This window comes from Trichogramma pretiosum, unplaced genomic scaffold (assembly GCF_000599845.2).
Source record: "Trichogramma pretiosum strain Unisexual culture from Peru unplaced genomic scaffold, Tpre_2.0 scaffold56, whole genome shotgun sequence".
Lineage (NCBI taxonomy): Eukaryota > Metazoa > Arthropoda > Insecta > Hymenoptera > Trichogrammatidae > Trichogramma > Trichogramma pretiosum.
In genome coordinates, this window is record NW_019641680.1 from 710931 (window position 1) to 732727 (window position 21797).

Below are 21797 nucleotides of genomic sequence, written 5' to 3' on the forward strand. Positions count from 1 at the left end.
AAAAGTCGTCGAAAGACAAGTTTTTAAATCTCGTTAACGGATCACGTATATTTTATACTGCTCGAGCTGATGCGCGCGTTGGAGAGAAAGCTCCGACAGCTTTGGCAACGTTTGACAAGTTCTAAAAGTTAAGAGACATTTTTGCAGTTTGATTTTTTTTTCTCCAAATTTTCTTTCTTTTTTCACGCACAGGCGCAAAAACACACTCGCGCGTATGAAAATTTACGACAGCATAAAACAATTATAGATTTCAACTTGAAATATTTGACCTGAAAATATAGATGAAAAATTATTTTACGAGATAAACTGCACGCGTGCGGTCTCGTCGAAACTAAAAAAAAAAAAAAAAAGAAAAAAAAAGCGAAACACTGACAACTTTCGTATAATTGATGGAAAAATGCATATAGGGTAGCGTTCAGCTGGTTTTGCTCGATAATTCAAAAATTGTCCGCACGCTCGACCGACCGCACACGTTCATAAATAACGCACACTCTCGTTCCCGCGGCTATATATATATATCTCTCTCTCTAGGACCCAGATAGCTATTAGCCCTAATATCGTGAAAGTTTTTCATCGTCAACGTTATAACCCGGACACTTTACTGTCCTTCGAAATTGAGATGTCAAACTCTCCCTGCATCGGGATGGCGCGCGGGAAGAATTATGTAGACCAAGTGTGTATGTGTGTGTATATACCTATATATACCTTTCAACCAAGCCGCACCAGGCCAGTAGTCGGCAATAACTTCGAACTGGGTCGTATTCTGTATAAACGCAGAAACTGCAATATGCAATATTCAATCTTCAGTGGGGTTTCCCCGAGTACATAAAACATCCGTCTATATGTTACAATAACTTAAGCTCTCAAGCTCTCCCTCTCTGTTATTTCCAGGACAGTATTGCATTCAGAAAGGAATAATTTTTTGAAGCATCTTGCTTTTGAGAGGCTGCCTACTTCACTCGGTATCAACGTTTATATATCGGTCGAGCTTATGTTAAAACAGTTTCAAGGGGGAAAACATACACAAAAATGACATTTTATGCAGTGCTCCGATGGATGGAAAGTAAACAATTCAACTACTCGAAGTGGTTTGTAGAGTGTTTCTGTGATACATGATGTCTCGTGTCACAAAAGAAAATAATACAGAATACGAAAGAGAGCTTAATTTTTGGTAATTTTCAATCCTGCACGAATAATCAATTGATATGCTAAAACCCATAATTGCTAATGGAAAATTACTGCATCAAAGTAAGATTCTTTTTCAGGTCAATGAATATACGATGACAAAGTGCAAAAAGCTGGCAAACTTACATCGACCATGGCATTAGTTTCACGAATGTAAAAAACCCCTCGAGTAGAAGAGATGTGACTCACCTAGAACATAAGAAAAAAAAGCAAATAAATTAATGAATGAGTAAGTACGTTTGTTCGACTATCGCGCGTTAATATCAGAAAACGACAATGGGATCGTTTCACACTAACAAAATCATCGCGCGCTATGAATAAAAATACAATAAAATACACGTGCTGTAGTACGACATGTAGCACACATTATTTCCCATAACGCAAATACTTGCACAGTACATGTAAAAATAGTTTCTTTCTCTAAAAAAAAAAAAAGAAAAAAAATGAGCAGGAGAAAATTCCCGTTTAATGCCCACTCATTGTATAACGATGAATAAATAAAGTAATAATGAGGTCGTTGTCGAGCACGACCTTTTGATCGCATTCTATGTATCTCGTCGAATTAGAACGAGATTGGAAAATGATATCAATCAGGCGAAAACCTAAAATCTAAAATTTCGCACAGCTCGCTCGAGAACGATACAAATCAAAGCCCGCGCGCGCGTACAAGTAATCAATTTCAATCGTTAGTTTTTCCTCGCGCTTCACGGCGCGCGGACACCCTTATAATACGGGACGTGACGACGTCTCGTACACTCGCGCGCGCCAATCGATACTCGCGCCCACTCTTTCTTGCTCGCTCCCCCTTTCACGTCATGGCAAACACAAATCCCTCATCGTTAAGGGGGATGACGCGCGCCTCCTCTCCTATTTCTAAATCTTGCAAACTTTAACGCGTATATGTATGGGTGTAAGCGAAAGAGGAAGGTCAACGACCCCCTCGACGTTTCACAGTTTGTGGTGTGTGCGCTAGTAACAGTAGTCGTCGATAAGTACCGAAAATTTCACGCCCGCTACTTTCATTAGCGACTGCGCTGCGAGGGTATTTTCTGGTAGGCTTGTTGCTGCGCGGCTGCGACGTGTCTTGTTACAAGGATCGAGAGAGAGGCTTTTTTGCTTACTCCGCTGACTGATCCCTACTGCGTGAATAGACGACTCAAAGAAAGTTCGAGTCTCAAACGTCAAAAGATTCGAATTTTGATTTCATAGTTGTCACTGAGCAGCAATCGGACAAGGAGATAACGTCAGAAATAGCATTGAAAAAATGAATCATTCGAGCAAAATATCAAGGTACGACGTAATTGAATTAAGGTGGTTGAGTAACGATTCCAACGTTGCGAAATCGAATTCGATTCATTTACACGCATTATTAGCTGACGCGTCACGGTGTCGGCACGAAAAAAAAAAAAAGAGAAAAAAAAAGAAAGACGACTCGAGCGTGGAATTTCATAATAATCGAGGAGAGCTCGAGAAATGCGCCTGTATGTGCGCGCGGCGCGCATTATGAAAGTGACATCCTCATTACAGCAATTGTCTTTTGATTAAAATTAAGCCTCTCTCTCTCTCTAGTAGGCTTACATATATATATGTACGTACGTACGTGCATACGACATGGAAAACGGAGTTATGTCATACGTGTGCCGTATGCGAACGTTTGAAGCATGTCTCACGCGCGTATAATTACTTGAAATATTCAATTAATATCAGCGCAAGGCGCCACCAACGGTTCGAGCGCAATGTGCTGCAGCAGTCGCGTTGGTTAAAAATGTTTTCTTCTTGGAGAACAAAAAAAAATAAAAGAGAGAGAGAGAGAGAGAATAATGCGAAATTGAGCAACGCGATGCAATTTGCTTTTCTTTCCTTTTTTTTTTCCTCGAGTAAAACTCGAGTCAAGCATATAATGCTTTGTACACGAAACCAGCGACTGTGTTGCTATACAGTCCCGAGCGAGCGAGCGCAGTCAAATGAGCAAAAATGGAAAATTATGATAAACGCTCGTGGCTCTCTTTCACTGTGTTGTCGGGATATTATTTCCAGTGGTTTGAGCGAGTTGAAACAACAATTTTTTTTTTCTCGCCACTCTCCGAGAGGCCTGTTTATGAAAAAATCTAGAGTACTTTTCAGGACAGGCGCACACGATTGGCTCTCTTTGTCGGTGTGCAAATCTACACAAATTAGAGGGCAATGTTACATAGTCGAACGAGAGTGAAAAAAAGGGGGAGGAAGGAGCGTATATAAGCGCAGCGCGACATGACCCACTTATCGGATCCAATTCAGGGAGTAGAGAGTGAGAGAGAGGAGGGTCGTCAGAGCATAATGTACCTCGAGAGATAACGAGTCTAATAATTACGAACGCGTTTCGCTAGTAATGCCTACGTTGGGATTCATTTTTCTCTTTTCGACGTCGCCGTTTTGCTGAACATCGAAGCGAGCTGAAACTTTGAAAAGAAAATTATCCGAATCATTTGACACCGCTTTAATTTACTTACATTGTAAGGGGGATCGTTAAGCCATTTGAAACAATTTTTATGAAGATTTTTTTTTTTTTTTTTTTGCGAGTGTAACTCGAAGAACCGTATAAAAGTTGATATTTAAGTATACCGGGGAGATTTTAACACGCCGCCTCTTACAAGAGTCTGTCGCTTGTTTAAGGAAACGCGAAACTAATTTACTCCATCAATCTAAAAAAGAAGGTTAACACCAGAAGAGAACGAAGGAGAGAGTTTTCTTACAGCTTCGAGCTGCAGCACAGCTCCTATAAAAAAAAATCATAATAGCAAGGATGGTCTCTCGTGCCGGAGAAGCAAAAAAAAAAGGAGAGAAAAACCAGTCAAACGGTAATGCAATTACTATAGACGCAAGAATGACGTGGAAAACCACAAAAGCGCGTAGCTCACCGAACGACCGAGTGTCCACGATAATAATTTTTTTGTGCAATACGACAACGAAAGCTCGATAATTAAAAAATTGTACAGTTTTGTAAGGTCATTACGATCGCGAAGACGTTTGTTTATGCTAATAATAATACACGGCTGCACGTCGTGAATTTTCTATTGCCGTCAACTGTACGTATGTACGAAATCTCACGCGATGCAGGGACTGCTGCTGCTGCTGCTACAATGACGAATCGTAAAATCATACGTACATATAGAAATACACACAGTAGCGTGCGTGAGTTTATTACGAGTTAATCTCTTTTCTCTCCCATGGTTGTGCAGTTTCTGCTGCTTCGCTCGCTCGCGCGCATAACCCGAGAAATCATTATTTTATACCTCTCTGTGTCATGGTATATACGCAACGTATATAACTACGATACTGCTACTACTATACGACTATCGCGATGACGAGCGCAATACCAAGAACAATGGGAGATGGCCTATAGAATGCGATGCGCGCGGCATACGCGCGATGTCCTTTCAGTATATATATCGAAGCGGAGCGAGAGATGATATTCGTTGTATCTCTCGCGGTGTGTTTGCGTTATATACATTAGCGGCAGCGGTCTGCAGTTATCATTGTTATAAATATGTACCCGTGTACGCCATTACGAGGTCAAGTAAACGAGAGAGAGAGAGAGCTTTAGGCTAGCTTTCAATGGGCTCAGGGTATATAATGATACACACATAGGCCAAAGTGTACATACCCACTGTGTACATTTTATCATCCGTCGCTCGCGTGCACCAGCAGCAGCAGCATCGGCAGCAGCAGTTTAGTTGAAAATGTAAGCAACGAGTGATTTTCGCGCATCGCGGGCTTAATAAACGGGCCGATTGATGCGAGAGCTAATTGGTAAAGACCGCGAAATATTACGATGTCTGCATCGGAATCGGCTGTTGGCGCCGCTGTTATACACAAACACACGCACGTTTACACACACACAAGCAGAGAATAAGCATATATACGCTAGCGTACACCCGTTAACCGTTTAATATTTATACAAATTCATGCGCGCCTGCTGCTGCTGCCTATCATCGGACGAAGAGAAAGAGAGAAAAGTACATACATACTGTCTGTTATCGCGAGCAACTTTTTTTCTTCCCTCTGCGTACATGTATAATGTAACTGCAGCTCGGTGCAGCAGCAGCAGCACTAGTAGACTATTTCCCCGGTTTATGTGTATAAAAGCCGAGAACAATGAGTCCAGAACGATTAATTTTGCGGAGAGCAGCAGCAGTAGCAGCAGCAGTACAGTACCAGCACGTAATATAGCGGCTATCGTATACACACTATATATACTGCGATATACACCCATATATATATACAACTTGTGCTGCTGCTGTTGATGCAGTAGTAGTAGTAGTAGTAGCAGTGGCTTGCGATGAAACGAACGCCTTCATTGTCTTCGGGAAAACCGTTATTGCCTCGGATGCGGAGAAAAAAAGTCCCATCGTGCCACGATTTTTCCGCTATATATTCTCCTTCCACGCGGATCGTCACGTGTGCATATAAAGTCGCGTGTGCAGTATACATTATTGTAGTTGCCGTCGATCAATTATACGTGTGCGGATGAGAGGATATTCGGCTATGGAAGCTCGATATTTTTAAATAATTTTACGCGTCCGATCGAGCTCGCGGGGCTGATCGATGATTTTCTTAGAAAGAAGAAAGGAAAGATGCATTAGCAAAATATATCGAAGGTTAAAATCAACAACATCTGCGCCGCCGCCGCCGCCCCCGTCGAATGCCGTCACGAAAAGATGAAATTAGTTCTCCTCGGCTTCGCGTCATGCCGCGTGTGTGTGTGTTATATTATAGCTGCTGCTGCTGCTGCGGGTTCTCGTCATGCACGCGGAGCCAAAGCTTCGTATATATATTTTCAGCATACGAGCCCGTTTGAGGCTGATTTCGCGCTGAGCGTGCTCAATGAGTAAGGCATCCGTATACAGTCGAGGAGAGCAGCGCGCTATGTGGCGACAATTCACACTTCTCCTCGTACTGAAATCAATTGAATACAGGTCGAGGAGCCCTGATTACAGTCGAGGAGCCCTGATTACAGTCGAGGAGAAGTGTGAATTGTCGCCACGTAGCGCGCTGCTCTCCTCGACTGTATGCGATCCCGCAGACTCGAGCCGAGACGACTCGCTCAGCTCGCGTGCGTGTAGCCTGTGCTGTCTGCTACATGTCAAAGTGGCAGGCCAACTCGCGCTGCCTTTAACCTCTCTTTCTTGAATACAAACATATCTACACGAGATAGAAATGTCATTTTTAATTCATGTTTGTGTTCGCACTAAACACGATGACTGTAAAAATGAAGCAGTAGAAACTGAATAATGGAAAGAAATGCAGCGTGACCGATGTTATACCGACTCTACTCATCAAGACACTAGGAAAATCAGTGTAATGAGATTCAAGTTGGCACAACCAGTGCTTTATGCAACCTCTCGTTTTTCAGAAAAAACATATCCACACAAGTTGCATGTACAGTATTTTACACGAGACATACGCATATACAGTATGTAGACGAGAGCCGAAAACTAGCGGCCAAGTTACAGTTTTTAGTTTAGAGTGCTATAAAGAAATTAAATGGAACATAACAATTATGCATGATATAGTTCTCAAAACGAGCTCTTATGCAGAAAAATTGTTAACACATCAATGGCTGTTAGCGGTGTGGATACGTCTCAGCGTGTTTGCAGCGTTGCGGACGCTGTAGTGCCTCGGCTGCTTCGCTTCGCTACGCAGCCTCGGCGACTACAGCGCCCCAACGCTGCAAACACACCTCGACTGTATCCACACCGCATACAGCCCTTGATGTGTAAATAACTAGTACCATCTTTCTCTCTGTCTCGCTTTCTCTGTGGGAGAGATACGCATCGCTCGCCTCTGCCCGAGAGAGAGAGAGAGGAGTATAGAGTCTGTTGTTTCAAGCCATGCGTGTATCTGCTATACTCTCTCTGCGTGTGTTTGTATGTTTATAAGCGTATCTATGTATACACGCGTGTATATGTACATTGGTTAAAATACATACTCGACATAACACACACACGCATGGGCAGAGATATCAGCCGCAACTATATACACGAACGCAATAGGCCATCATCGGCGCACAGTAAAAATAAACTACGCGTGTGTGTGTGTGTGTCTATATAGACGCGGCTTCTCGCTTTTTTGTAGCCGTGTCGTTGGCTTATCAAATTTCGTGCGACAGTGACAAAAAATTGAAGTCTACATAATGGTGACACACACACACACCACGATACACGATAATAATATTATACAGCATAAGAATGGGACATTGAAGAAAGAAAAAATAATGTAGAGCGAGCACGAGTTTAATGCGTGCTGCGCATCGGAGCTGACAGCAGCAGCAGCTCGTCTTTATCGCGATCGGCGATCGTTAACGGGACGTTTTGTGTATACACGATATATATAAAGCTCGTTGCGTTGCGTTGTTTACGGAGAAAAAAAAATACAAGCAAGCCGTTACGTCATCTTCGTCGTTCTGTGTCTCTTTATCGTATACAGCCCTGTGCAGTGCTGATTGGTGTCTGCGTATTTACATCGTCGGAATTATAAACTCGAAGACACGAATTCGCGTATATTATATACGTTTCATCGAGTATTACATATTATTATTGTACGTATGTATAGATATCCGCGATAATCCAAGCGTCGAAACTAAATCATAATTAATTGGCGGGCGCGCGGCAATAATGGTTAGCTGCTGCTGCTGCTGTTGTACGCGATCGATACGCGCCACACGCCGAGCTTTGGACGTATAGAAACAATGAATTTCACTCGCAACTGGGTAATGGCCCTAAAATAGCTGAGTCAATATATCCCAGATGTAACTCCGTTCTGTCGTCCAGCAGCACCCGCCCCCGCGCGAGGCACACACACGCGACGGCGTCACGTATGTATATTAAAGTTATATAGTTGCGCGAGGCAGCAACCAACAGCAATGAAATTGTGTAAAATAAACTCGCGGCGCGTGGGGGGCTGCTGCTGCTGCTGGTTATATGCTACATATACACAGCGCGCGAGACACGCATTATTACGAAGCGAAAGGGAAAATTCGGTCGGTCGGACTGCCGATCGTTGTTTAAAATAATCACGGTACAATAGATCGGGGATAAATTGCACTGTCACGATCAGCAGCAGCAAAAGCAGCATCAGCAAGTGCCCAGTCGCGATACTATACGATTTCGTGTAATTCCGGCACGACTGCTGCAATTAGACATTAAAAGAAAAAAAAAAGGTATTGATTTTGTACCCCCTTTTTTTTTAATCGTGCTGGATTTTACGTAATCTGACCTTACAATTATTATCCGTGCAGAGAGCGAGAGAGAGAGAGAGATAGAAAGACACATATGCAGGGCTGCTGCAGCAGGTTGCGTTACGCTCGCGAGCGCATATGAATGTTTAATTAGATTAACGAGCTGAATTTGTAAAGAGGACAATGTGTACTTTTGTGCACGTACACACACACGTATGTGGAAGAGGACGTGGATTCGATCACGTGACATTTATGACGAAGAGAGAAATATATACTGTATGTAACTCCGACGTTGGTATAGCCGGACAATGCCGCGCGCGCGTCGTTGTTGTAAGGGGGTATATAAGAGAGTATGTGACGACGGCGACGACGACGACGACGATGTGATACCCGGGACGATAATAACAATCAGCCATCCGTGCGCCGCTGTGCAGCTGTGTGGAGCGTATCGGAAATCGATACACTTATTGTTTAAGCCCGACGACTTTGGAGGAATGATGAGGAGGAGAGGGGGAGAGGGGGCTAAGGCTCAAATAATTTGATTAATACATAACGGATTCATTGTTGCAGTCCAATGCGCTTAATAATTTTCAATTCGTATCGACGACGAGTCCTCCTCCTCCTGTACTCGAAAGCTCGTGCTCTCATTGCGCTACGTTCAATTAAAGGTTGAAAATAAGGAGAAAATGCAAAGGCCTCGCAGCAGCGGAAAAAAAGAAGCAGAGAGTAAGAAAATAAACAAATCAGATACGTCAAATCGGCGAGCGTGTAAGACACCGGCGCGCACAACGAGCTGCCAAGAGCCTAGAGACTCTTCTAGACGTATCATTCCGCTTTATCTGGCGAAACAAGTGCAATCCTAACGGCACAGGTTGTATATATTTATTATTATATACAGCTACTGCTGCTACTACAACAACAACGGCAGCAGCGGAGCCCGAGCGTTATCGTCTATACATACAGGACTACTACTACTACTACTACGACTACGATGCGATTTCACGCCGAGGCGCATCTTATTTGCCGCCAGCTTGCGTCACTTATATATATCTACTGCAGCAGTTTGCGCCGGAGCTTTTCTCTTCCGTTTCGTGTAGATATGTGTGTATATAATATACCTTGTTACTCTCTTTCTCTCTCTCTCTCTCTCCCATCTCGCAATTTACAATAGCGCGAGACAGCTCTAATCAAACTATAGAGAGAGAGAAGCAACGGGGAACGTCGTGTCACGGTCTAGATCGGACTCGATCTGCATATGACTCTTTTTCTTTTATAATTTCATTTAAACGTTTCGTTGGCTGCAGAGTTCTCGACATTGACTCTTGTAACGCGAACGATTGTATAAAGGATAGATAGGTAATATGCAATCGATTGTGTGTGTCGCGCGACACGTCATAACTACTCGCTGCTAAATTTGCATATATATTTAATTAATTCGCAGTCGGACAATTGCGTCGCGCGGCCCCGCAACGCGATTCCGACCGCGGCTATAACCGATGATTATCGACGAGCCTATTGTTTTGAAATAATTACAAAATCGTTCGATTACGCGGTCTGTCTCGCTCGCGAGCTTTAATCCTCTCCGTAAAAGGAGACGTATTATGAGGCACCGCACGACGGATTCCGAAAATAAAATAAGTGTCATCGACTGAATGATAAAACTTACACGTGTTCCATCGAGTATTACGAGACGTGTAAACACACTTTGGGATTGTTTTTTTTTTCAACTCACCTGAAACAGAGAAAAAAACGAAAAAATATTATTAATTAATTAATCAACGCTCGAAGAAAGTAAATACAAGACGCGCGCGTTACGAGACTCTCAACCCCCCTTCGTTCTCACTCGTTCTCATGGACTCTCTGCTACGTGTGTGTGTGTGTGTGTATACACACGGACAGAGAGCGAGAGTAAATATCACACGCACCACCATCATCCCTTCCTCGACTCAAAGTGTATAAAAAAAAAAAGAACTACCGAGTGAAAACGAGCGAATATGCGAGAGAGCGCCAAGTACATATAGCATGTACACATGCAAACCAGCCGAGCTTGAAAAAAAAAACGAAAAAAAAGAAAGAGTCGGCTAGTTCTCCCGAAATGAACCGGTGTTTGTGTTTGTGTGTGTATGTTGTCGTCGTCGTCGAGTCGACAAGCGACGATGAACCTATTGTCGCTTAGAAACTCGCTCGCTTATAGGTGTCTGTATACATACGCACACGTCTTATAATTGAGAAAACGCGCGCTTAGACAGAGAGAGAGCTCGGAATGAGCGAGGAGAGACGACGAGCTGTATGAGTCGACACACACGAGCTACAGCGAAAATGTATAATATTTTCACGACGTGTTTTTTTTTTTTGGAATAGGCACGAGGCGGTGACTACGGTGCATTTACATAGAAACACACGAGATGAACAATTTTTAAAAGTCAAATGTTTGCTGCTTAGAAGGAGAGAGCAAATTTTAGTAACATAAAATAATTTCCATGTCCATTTGTAAGAATCTCGGTTCTCAATGGGACGCGGAGATAAAAAAAAATTCAAGCATCGTTGCGACGAGACGCTATACGTTCTCGCTCATTTCTACCGGGCATAAAGCAAGAGACTCTTCATTTTCCATTCTTCACTTAGAAGACCTTGCCCTTGCCATTGTAGTCTCTTGCCTCTTGTCTATATCTCTTTTTTTATAAATATTCCATCTTCGCGCGCAGTTTCACGAAATTTCGACTTGGCAACGGCTCTTTCGATCGAATCATTTCCCCTCTCGCCCTGCGTCTTTGTTATGATCGGCGTGTAAGCAGTCGGTATAGCTCGCGCGCGAGAGCCTCGATCTAATTAGTCCAAGATTCAAATTCCAAGCAGTTTCCGACGCGACGCTAAGGACACCGGTTGAGACTGTATATCAAAATGACGACGAAAGTAACGCACTCCGACCAGATGAGATTCATGATCGAGCAGCGCATGATCCGAATGGAACTGCACAACCTGCTGGGTGAAAAACAGAGCGACTTTAAAAAATGTACCCAGTTGCAGAAGGAATTGTACGAGCTCAAAAGTGATTTTGTCTGTAAGCATCGCTCTCTCTTTCTGTCTCTCTGTCCCAAAATTATCTCTTCCGTGTCTCCTTACCAAAATGTCGGACAACAATAATAATAATGATAATTTGTTTGTTATTGCCAGCGAAAAATCATGAGATCTACACATGTACTTTAAAAGACTTGGTGGCTCAAACAGATCGAAAACTGAGTCATTTGATAATGGAGTGCGACCGTCGCAAAGATTCGGAACAACCAGTGGACAAATCAATTTTACGCGAATTAGATGAAATTAGGTAAATTTACATTGTTTATTAAGAAGGTACTGGTAACTTAAATTAAAAATTTGAAAATTTACAAACATGACATCATCATTGAGATAATAAAATTAAAATTTTGAAATTATTTCTGATTCAGAACGTTGAACCAGATTCGTAAAGCAATGTGTAATGGTTATCATTGCATTGTCAACCAAATGGATGATGAAGAAGCGTTTAACGAGGCCCGATTGGACTTGATTGTAGAGATAGCATCTATTTGGATCTATAACCAAACAGAAGAAGACGCCAGAAAAAATGAAGAAAGGGAAAAAGAGGGAAAGAAGAAAAAGATGAAAAAACCGTTACAAGATTATGTGGATGATCTCCTCAAAAAATTGGGCTCCAAAGATAATGTGGAACTGAATCCAATGGAAAAGTCATTGAAGGACCTCTTTGAAAAAACGTACATTCAAATTCAGGAATTGCAATGTTCCATCAAGCAAATGAGAGCTAAATTGCAACGGTTTTATGCTGCAGCAACGAGATACCTTCCACCATCCGAGAGTGACGATGAATTGTAAAAAAGATCTCCTCTCAAATCCATAAACCGAATCTTAAATTTGAACCATGTCAAAATTTTTGTTGTAAATATTTTTTAATTTTTGTACTACAGAAACATAGGCAGATAATGTCTATTGTAACTCCGATCCTGCCTTAGCGTCTAATTTTTATATCATCAACTAAGAGTATTATTAAAAAAATAATAATAATTTCAATGTATGTAACGTGATAAACAAATGTACATATAGAAATGTAACAAAGCCTACCTGCTTTATCGATAAGGTTAATAAAAATACTTTCGATATAATTCTTTACTTTTTACTTTTTTATCTATCATTCGAGTAGAGTTCAAAAGTTTTTGAAACTGCAGGTGCGTTTAAAAATGTCACAGCATCGAAGCATTCAACGCCATAGATTCGTTTGCAGATACTCATTGAGTTTGTAATAAATTTGAAATAACGAGAGAGAAACGGGACGGATGAACGCGTATTTTAGTTGAAAAGTCGTGAGACTTCTTCCTGCAGTTAAAGAGGGGGAGGGGGAGGAGGATACCAAGTTCGGCAGGTGTCTGCGGTGACTGTTAAACTGCGGCTTCGTTTTCCATGACAACCCTCAATCGAGGCACGCGATGCGTTCAAACTTGTACAATCGATTGTTTTAACTGGAGTAAGAAAAAAAAAACAAAGCAAATTTTAATTTTAACCTGTTCGTATACGCGAGGCTACTGAACTGCCGGAATACGTTTGCATTGAACGCCACGTGTGGATGTATGTGTGTGTGTGTGTACAAGCGAAAATAAATACACATATCGAGGCAATTTCTACGTCAATCGATGCAACGTAAATAAGCCAAGAGTCCCGCGAGTTATTTCGAGCGGCCAGAAATGAAAACAGATTTTAAATAAATAATAAAATTATAGAAATGTCAAGATGGCGTGACTACATTTTAAATTCACGTGCAGTAATATTAATTGAAAAATTGTGGTTATTGTGGCCAAGTGACTTTAAAATAAATACATCAAACATTCGTTACGTTTTTATAAAAACATTGGAGTTTCAGTGCGATAAAGAATATGTTGTAATAAATGCGTACAACGATGTATACAAAGGATTATCGATGTAATACGCCTGCAAATACGAGGAAATTATGATATAATTTACATACGCTCTGTTTAACTGCCGCTCCGTGCGAGAGTCCATGTTATAAATAATATTCAACAGATTGTGCAAGACAAAATTTGCGATCACGTAAGTCAATCAACTAATGCGATTTTGAAATTAATCCAATGCCAAGTACAAAGATAAATTTTCATTTTTCAGCGTAAATCTCAAAGATGAATTGTAATTTAATCAACGCGCGTTACGCTAGATCGCGGCAACGATGTATAATGCAAGCTCTGAATTATCGTGCAAAAACTTTTTAATTAAAAAAGCAACCCCAATGTAATTTTAATCGCGCCCATTTTCTTAATTAAAAATTACGATGAAACACATTCAAAAGCGGTTTTTTTGGGTGTAAGCAAACGGTTCGAAGTCAATTTAAAAGCGATTTTGTTGGAACTTCTCGAGAAAGAGATGCAACAAAAATCGCCCGCGCGACCTTGGCTTTGCAATTTCGAAGAATTTCTCGAGCTACTTTGACAGAAAATACGAGCAGAAAGTATAACTTCCGCTTAGTTAAACCAACGATAGGAAATATAAAAATACGCTTGAGTAAGGAACTGCAAGTTCGTTTCGCGTGCAAACGGGTGGAAAAGTTTGTCTTGGTCTGCAGATTCTGCATGAGCTTTCGCGCAGTGCATACACCGGAATGATAAATATATTAATTTATGAATGCTTGAAGACGTTTTTCAATATAATTTTCTGAAAGCTCAAGTTATTTTAGTAAACTTTTTTCAAAGGCATGACAATGTCAATTTTTTTTCCTAAGTCCAAAATGAACTTTAATCAATAAAAAAAGTAAAGTAGTTTACAAACTGCTGTAAAATAATTTTTTAAACTATCGACAAAAGTAATTGTTTAATTATAAAGTGTTCATAAATTGAAATTCTTAAACTTTTTTTTATGATAAGTTTTGCAATTACGTTATACTGAAAGCGTAATCAAGTCTGATTAATACTTTTCATGAGTTTACTCTTTCATAAAATAATCCCAAGAAATAACATTTCTCGTTTGGAGAATGAGTTGTGAAACTTTGCTCGGTTCAACTTTTGTTATAAAAATCTCGGAAACCAGATAAAATAAAACTTAAGATTGTGAAAAAAAAAACATCAAGCTGACAGATTTAAATTCACATTTAACGTTTTAAACCCAAAGCGATCGAAATTGCACCGACGACACTGGCCCACACTCTTTTAGTTTCATCGGTAAATAATGAAGTTAATAATTTTGCTTCGTAGTCGATACACGACTGCAGGATAAAAATCGCTTTCTACATCCTCGGGCTCTTTTTCTTTGCCTCCGAGAGCGCGTGCGATGCGTTATTTCCGGTCTCCCTGAAGTGTGTGAGTCACGTAGTAGTCATAAGCACCGAGCTCCTTTTTCCTCTTTTTTTTTCATTCTTCTTTTTTTTCGTCGTCGCGAAGCTTGTTAGCGAAAACAAGGATCGGTTCGGCACAATGTAAAAATTTGTGTATCGCTACGTGCGTGGCTTTTTTTTTATTCTCAACTTTTATACGCAATCGCCTTTGAGTTAACACAATTAGCCAAAACAAAAATTTAAATCTCAGAAAGCTTTGTACGTTGAATCGTTGAGAAACGTCGACGATAAAATTTTATCTCTTACAGTCGAAGAAACTCGGCACGATTCAATGCAGCGGCGCATGCGGCGCCAACATTAATAATAAAGTAATTTTAGACTGTTTAAGCGACATCAATAAGAATTATAAATTTAAATGAATTTCGTTCGTACGGTCGAGGAGATGCAGATGCAGCGTGGAAAACTCGAAATGTGAAAGAGATAAAATGAGGGTGTTGCGCGGCCCGATGCATCATTTCAATCAATGTAACGTCGCGCACGTAAAATCTATTTCTCCGAGAAGTATAGCGTTCAATCGAGTTTGATTTTATTTACCGGTGAATTCTCGGGAGCTTTAAAGTCTACGTAACCCTTCAAACACTTGACACACATATATATCGAGACGACGATTTTGCTCGATACTCTCTCACTTTTTTTTTCCTCTTTGTCTCGATGAATTCGTTAGATGGCTTTGACGCGCGAGTGTACGTGTGTACGTGTGCGAATTGCAAACATACAGTCGTCATGACAAATGGAACGATTCGGCTTAAATATCTTTTGATTAAAATTTGCGATTAGTATATATACCGAGGCCATTTTGAATTCCAGATAAAAGTTTAGTGTTCCAAATTGCCTTTAATACACTTCAGCTTTTATCTTTGCGGACGATCATCTGCCAATAACAGAATTGCCTAAGATTGACTCTATTCCGCTTTGCCTCTGTGTTTCTATTCTCCCTCAATCACGCGCGCGCCGCGTATTAGAGTCTCTCTCTGGCTCGCAATCGAAGCACATATTGCAGCGGAGAAAGGAGAGAGAGAGAGAGAGAGAAAAAAATTGAGAAAAGCCTATAGACCATCAAATTGAATTAATTTAGAGCTATATACGGTATAACTCCGAAGCATCGAGACACGATGATAATACCAAAAGTCGACGAGGCCGTTCGCTTTAGTGGCTATTTGTAGCCGAGCCAGTTGCATGCGAGACGAGTGAAAAGAAAGAAAGTGATATCAGCGGATTTTGTCTGCGTCTGTATATTGTAAAAGATAAAATCGAATTGTCCGACTCGTTACTTTCTTTCCATTTTTTTTTTTACTCTCCGCTTTTCTTATCTATAATTTTCGGTTTGCATCGTCTATCAACAAAAATTTTCACACCCGAAAATGGAATGTCGTTTACGAAGTAAAGAAAAAATAATTAGAATTCCAGACGCAACAATAACTTTTGTCGCGTACGGATAGATCGAAGAGTCGAGCTTCGCGCAGCTGTGGTACTATATTATATATAACAGCAGCAGCGGCGTGAAATACTTGAGACGTCGTCGTCGGCGCGCTGCGTATACAGAAACTGGTTACGGATCAATAAGTATCCCAGGAGGAGTCAGAAGTCATATAGCATACACACAATATCAGGAATGTGTGTACACGCGCGCGCGACGAAGCGAGTGTACTATATACAAATTTGCAGACACACACACATATAGACAGAGAAGTTATTCGACGCGATGCGACGCGCGAGCTTCATTACTTATATCCGGGAGAGAGAGAGAGAGAGAGAGAGAGAGAGAGAAAACTTCATGTTTTATTCTCGCGATCGGGATTAAAGCGCGATTAAAAATGGAAAACGATCCCACCCCTCCGACGACAGGGAAGTAACGTATAATACCGAGAGAGAGATACAGATATGCCGAGTGTAAAAAGTTTAAAATTCAAGGATTTCTAGGACGAATTTGATTATTTAACGGCGTCGAGCGTTACATTTTTCCGAAATATATTATTATTGCGCGCGAGTTTTATTTTCGAAGAAAACGACGACAACGTAGAGGGCGATTTTTCATCAGTGTAAAAAAATGTTGTCAAAAGCATTGCAAAAATCTTTTAATCTCGTGCCCTCTGAACTTGCTTATATACTCGTATATATATCTAACGAAAAAGCTCATCTTTATGCATACAGCGTTAACGTATATACGTGTACGTGTGCATATACACACAGAGACACCTACGCAGCGCAGAGATAGATAGATAGATAGAGAGGGCGAGCGAGTCAGAGCTTTAAGCAATGAATAGAAATATTACAGCACGGGACGCTGCCGCGTGGAGTTTTTCAAAGTTGCGTACGCGCGCGTATCCGAAGTACGTGTAAATGCGTTTTCTGAAGTTTGTTTGTTTTTTTTTTTGTTACCGCAATTTTCGTGTATCGAATGCAGAGAAATTCGTGTGTATGCTGCTGCTGCTAGTTTTCCGACATTCCGCAGCGGAAATTAAAAGCGCGAAAATAAGTTCACTTTTGCAAAAGCAGTCAAAGGATACACGCGTACGCGTATTTTTTCAAAAAACATTACTGTATTTACGATGTCCACGTACGAAATGAGATCAATTAAATTATCGCATTCGTCAAAAGAACTCTCGAAGTTAAAAGAGCAAAAAAAAAGACCTCATTTTCTGGCAAATCGTCTCGGACAGAGAGAGCTCTCGAGCACACGCACACATACGTACCAGGCCACGATAAGGAGAGGATTTATTGTGTAACAGAGCACGTAATATAAGACCTGCGCGCCGAGTATGAGCTCCGGCCAACCTAATCTTATCGCGCTTAACTAGCTCTCTCTCTCCAGCGTGCGCATTTACAAGGGCCCGTAGCAGAGCAGCAGAGAGAGAGAGCTTGTGCGAGCTGATACTCTCTCTTCAATAATATAACGAACATATACACACAGTTATTGCGCAAAATACTCTCTCCTCTCGCACGTGTGCGCGCCTCTTGCATTCTCGATAAAGCGGAACGAAGAAAAAAAAAAGGAATTCAATCGAAAGAATACAGCAGTGGTAATGATGATGTGGCTTTAGCGTTTTGTGCGCGCGTTACACATACGTCGCGGGGCTCTGATGCGCGGACGAGAAAAATTAAAAAAAAAAAGGAAAAATAAATATGGACGCAGCAGAAAAAGCTCGGGGGCTTCCTTTCGATTACACACACACACAGACATCTAGATCGGAATCGCCGTGTATGCGCTATGCTCGCGAGAGAGCACGTGCACCTTTATATACGTATTTATATACACGGAGGAAAACACGATCGTTTTGATATAATACGTACGTACGAACGACGCGTTACGAAGCACGCAACAATAAGGAAGGGCGCGTTCAACGTCCTGCATTCATTAGGCACGACTCACGCCGAGCAGCGTGCACACCTGTTTCTCTCTTTCTACGGGGCGATCGTCGATGACTCGCGCGTTATTATATCGACTAAGTATATGTATATGGCTCCGTAATACACGAGGCTTTTCAATCGAGAGAATCGTATAATATGTATCGGGGAAAGAATTTGCATCAAAAAAAAAATTATTGTATCGGGCCCGTTTAGGCGAATTTCCAAGTCACCGGAATATACGTTTACTTTCCAGGAAGCTATCGGTACTTCGTATAGCTCCATTGTTACAATAACACTTGAATGTATATATCGCGCTTATAATACTTATTAGCGACTCAATCGCGTTGTCTCCTTTGTTAAAAGTATAAAAATGTATGTAATACGTTATCGTAATCTTTAGTATACGGGGCGAGGTCGCGTTCGCGGTCCACGAAATTCTCTCTCTCTCTGTCTCTGTTATCCAAAAGAAAACGAGCTAAAGTACGATATTCGAGCTACATAACTTCATAATTATAATTAATCGAGTGTGCTCCGCGATGCGGTGCGGTGCTGCTCTATACGAGGCTCGCTCCCACCCGAGCGAGGCCAATTGAAAAGAGGAGATCCTCGCGGCCGAGGTATTTTCTAAAATAACATCGCTCTTTATACGCCGTTTGTGCGCGCCGCGGCTTTCTCTCTCTCTCGCTCGGCTATGTTTTTGCAAAAAAAAAAAAAAATATGTATATAAAGAGATAAATCATTCGCCCACTACATTTCACCCCCTTTTTAAAAACCTTTCAAAAAAATATGCACTCCAAGTTTTGCCTGTACATATAAAGAAAGCAAAGAGAGAGAGAGAGATGGAAAAAAATACAGACGTCAGATGCGTCAGGCTACGGGTTAAAAAAAAGGAAGAAGCAGCAAGAACTTTACTGGAAAAAGTCAAATAAACGCGCGAGAGAGAGAGAGAAATGAAGGCACTCGAAAAAAAAAACGTAAATGTGTATCTCTTTAAGTTCAATGCAGATGTGCTTTTGCGTGTATACGCATTATATGCACCAGGTTCTCGCGGTGGAGGAGGATGGAAAAAGCAGAGCCGATGAATATAAAAGCGTCGGGGGAGAAATAATTGCTCGTGCCTCCGTGACGATCCCGTGTTTATCTTTTTTTATTTTATTTCGTTTTATTTCATATATTTCTTCTCCGGCCGCACGTAGCGCGCACAAAAACAATGGCGCGCGCGCGTATGTATATAAAGAAAAAGCGGAGTGATATTTGATTTAGAGAGCAGAGCAGAGCAGAGCAGAGCAGAGCAAAGCAGAGCAGAGAGAAAAAAAATGCTACGCGACTGGCTGTGTGTACGGTGGAAAATCTCGTGTCGCGCGGGAGACTCTTTGTCAATATTTTTCATCTGCTTTTCATTTATGGCACGCGCTTGCGTAGGAGAGCAAATGAGGCTTTGCGGACATTCCGCAGGACACGAGTTGACACTTTTATAACACACACATACAGAGGCGTAAGATTACATTCTTCGGCTTCGAGTCGGCTTGAAAAAGCGTATACACGCTATACATACCGGTTCAAGTTGGAAATAAATAAAGTTACGCAAAGATAAAGCCGTGTGCCGTGCTGTGCCGCGCGCGAGTAAAAGTTGACGTCGAAAAACGAGTCCAAAGTTCTCGAATTCAATGGGGACTGCTGCTGCTACGAGAGCTGGCCAGAAAGTAGAGAGAGGAATTACGCTATTTATCTAATCGAGTCGCTGTCGATTATAGTCTTGGGCGGCGGATACGTCGAGGCTCTGTATAATGTAGTACACACTGGCGTCGATCAAAAAGAATGTCAAGCACGTCAAAAGGTCGTGTAAATTCGTTAATTCAACATTTTTGAAGCTCTCTCGATAATCTCTCGTACGTACAGAAATCGTTTCTCGTGAAAGTTACACACACGCACGAAAAGCCTCGGTGAATGATATTCGGGGCTTCGGGCCATGGTTTCTGCTGCTGCCGCTGCTAACCGCAAATGCATGCATGAAACAACGCAGCGACGTATTAAATTTCGAGTGTCATAATGAAGAGGGAAAAAAAAAGAAAGGAAAGAGATAAAGAGATGCCACCGCGACGAAGGCGCGTTACAGATATACACGTATGAAAATATATTTTCGATACATAAAGCGCGAAAGGAAAGCGAGCTTCTGAAACGCACGTGTGCACGCGAGAGTTTAAGCCGCCACCGCCGCCGCCTTGACTTTCTTTCTCGCTTTTAACGCATTTAACACACATGACTCGGGGGGGGGCCCAGCTGCAGGATGATGATGATGATTATAGTCCCCTCTCGCTTCGTTATAAGGATTTAAAAAAAAAACGATTCTATAAAATGAGATTCACTCTCTCGCCCACGTACATATAAAGTTATAGTAAGCAGCAGTAGCAGAGTCGAGCTTCGAAAACGCACCGATTACAAATATAGATAGATTCTCGTGTATATTTGTAAGTGCGTCAGTGCGTAGGTATATACAACAAACATAAATACGTGTCTATATAACATATATACGAAGGAGAGATACGAGCAAATGTATTTTATATATCATCATATACGACAGCAGCTTAAAGCGGCGAAGTCGGCGGCTGCAGAGGAGGAGGACGAGGAGGAGGTGGCCCTCGTACGCTACTGCTGCTGCTGCTGCTACAACCGCAGAGACCTTCCTCTCTTTTCTTTCTCCTCTTCTCTATATATATATATACTCGTTGGCATTATAGTAGTAGTACGGTACGACGGGCGTTGCTACTGCTGTGCCGATGCTACTCTACTCGCGTTTACGCCAACTGCATATCCCGTTCATATAAGCGCGTACATGTACCCATATAAATATATACACACACACGCATGTATGTGTATAGTATATACGGACAGTAGAGAGAGAGAGAGAGAGAGACAGAGAGGAAAAGAGACGCTCGTATGTGTGTGTGTGTGCGTTGACTGTTGAGTATTGCAGCCGCATCAGCGGTAACGCACACGCACACACGTATACACATGTATATATAACATATTTCGCAAGCGAAAGAGGCGCCCATGCCGCTGAGCTGACTGCTGCTGCTATATAGTAGGGAAGGCTGCGGTATATATATATATACGGAGTCTCGAGCTCTCGTGCGATACAGAAAGAGACAGAGACGGAAGTGCCGCGGAATGCCATCGTCGTCGTCGTCGTCGGTGCGGAGGACTGCCTACATCACGCACACACACGCGTATATAAGAGCGTTCGTATACTCGGGAACATAGTATACTTTTAACATATTTATATTTGCTGGGCGACTCTTTATTAATGTGTATATGTACGTGCGTATGGGACACACGGAGCTGAGATTGAGATTTGCGACACTGCGAAAGAGGCACGCACTATCAGGCGCCGCCGCCGCCGCTGCTGCTCTCGAATCGGCTCTGTATCACTTGACTCCGGACTCTCGGCTATACATACATAATGCCGCCATGCATGTGCCTATACGTACTCACCCGAATGAACTTATGCTCGTTAATTTCGAAGTATAGAAGAAGCACATGCCCAAATCGAGACGGAGCATCGAGCGATATAATTCTAAGCTTGAAAATTCGACACGATCCTGATTGCCGATGACTACGCTCGCAGGCGCTGAAATAACGCGTGACTCGTATACGCTATAC

General features: G+C 41.9%; 2 protein-coding genes across 4 annotated transcripts in view; one reads left to right on the top strand and one right to left on the bottom strand.

The window, feature by feature from the left end:
* Positions 1-21797, bottom strand: part of LOC106654923 (ras-like protein 3) — a 34125-nt gene that overhangs the window by 10117 nt on the left and 2211 nt on the right. Inside the window, exons 1-2 of one of the 3 annotated variants that reach the window (XM_023460947.1) lie at positions 10068-10106; positions 1312-1374 (exon numbers count right to left, since the gene is read on the bottom strand). The exons of 1 other annotated variant lie outside the window; for it this stretch is intronic. The gene's annotated coding sequence lies outside the window, so the exon portion shown is untranslated. Of the gene's footprint in view, positions 1-1311; positions 1375-10067; positions 10107-21797 lie in introns of those variants that run through there. One more of the 3 variants, XM_014375068.2, reaches the window with a different exon arrangement.
* Positions 11182-12558, top strand: LOC106654922. The gene is made up of 3 exons (XM_014375064.2): positions 11182-11462; positions 11576-11726; positions 11848-12558. The coding sequence occupies exons 1-3, from the start codon at positions 11303-11305 to the stop codon at positions 12269-12271; spliced, it is 735 nt and encodes a 244-aa protein (XP_014230550.1). The 5' UTR covers positions 11182-11302; the 3' UTR covers positions 12272-12558.

What these genes read in the sequence shown, in the direction of transcription:
- LOC106654922 (XM_014375064.2), top strand. Translation starts at nt 11,303, where the DNA reads ATGACGACGAAAGTAACGCACTCCGACCAGATGAGATTCATGATCGAG. An exon ending in GCTCAAAAGTGATTTTGTCT is followed by an intron (nt 11,463 to 11,575) that starts GTAAGCATCGCT and finishes TGTTATTGCCAG; the next exon opens with CGAAAAATCATGAGATCTAC. An exon ending in CGCGAATTAGATGAAATTAG is followed by an intron (nt 11,727 to 11,847) that starts GTAAATTTACAT and finishes TTTCTGATTCAG; the next exon opens with AACGTTGAACCAGATTCGTA.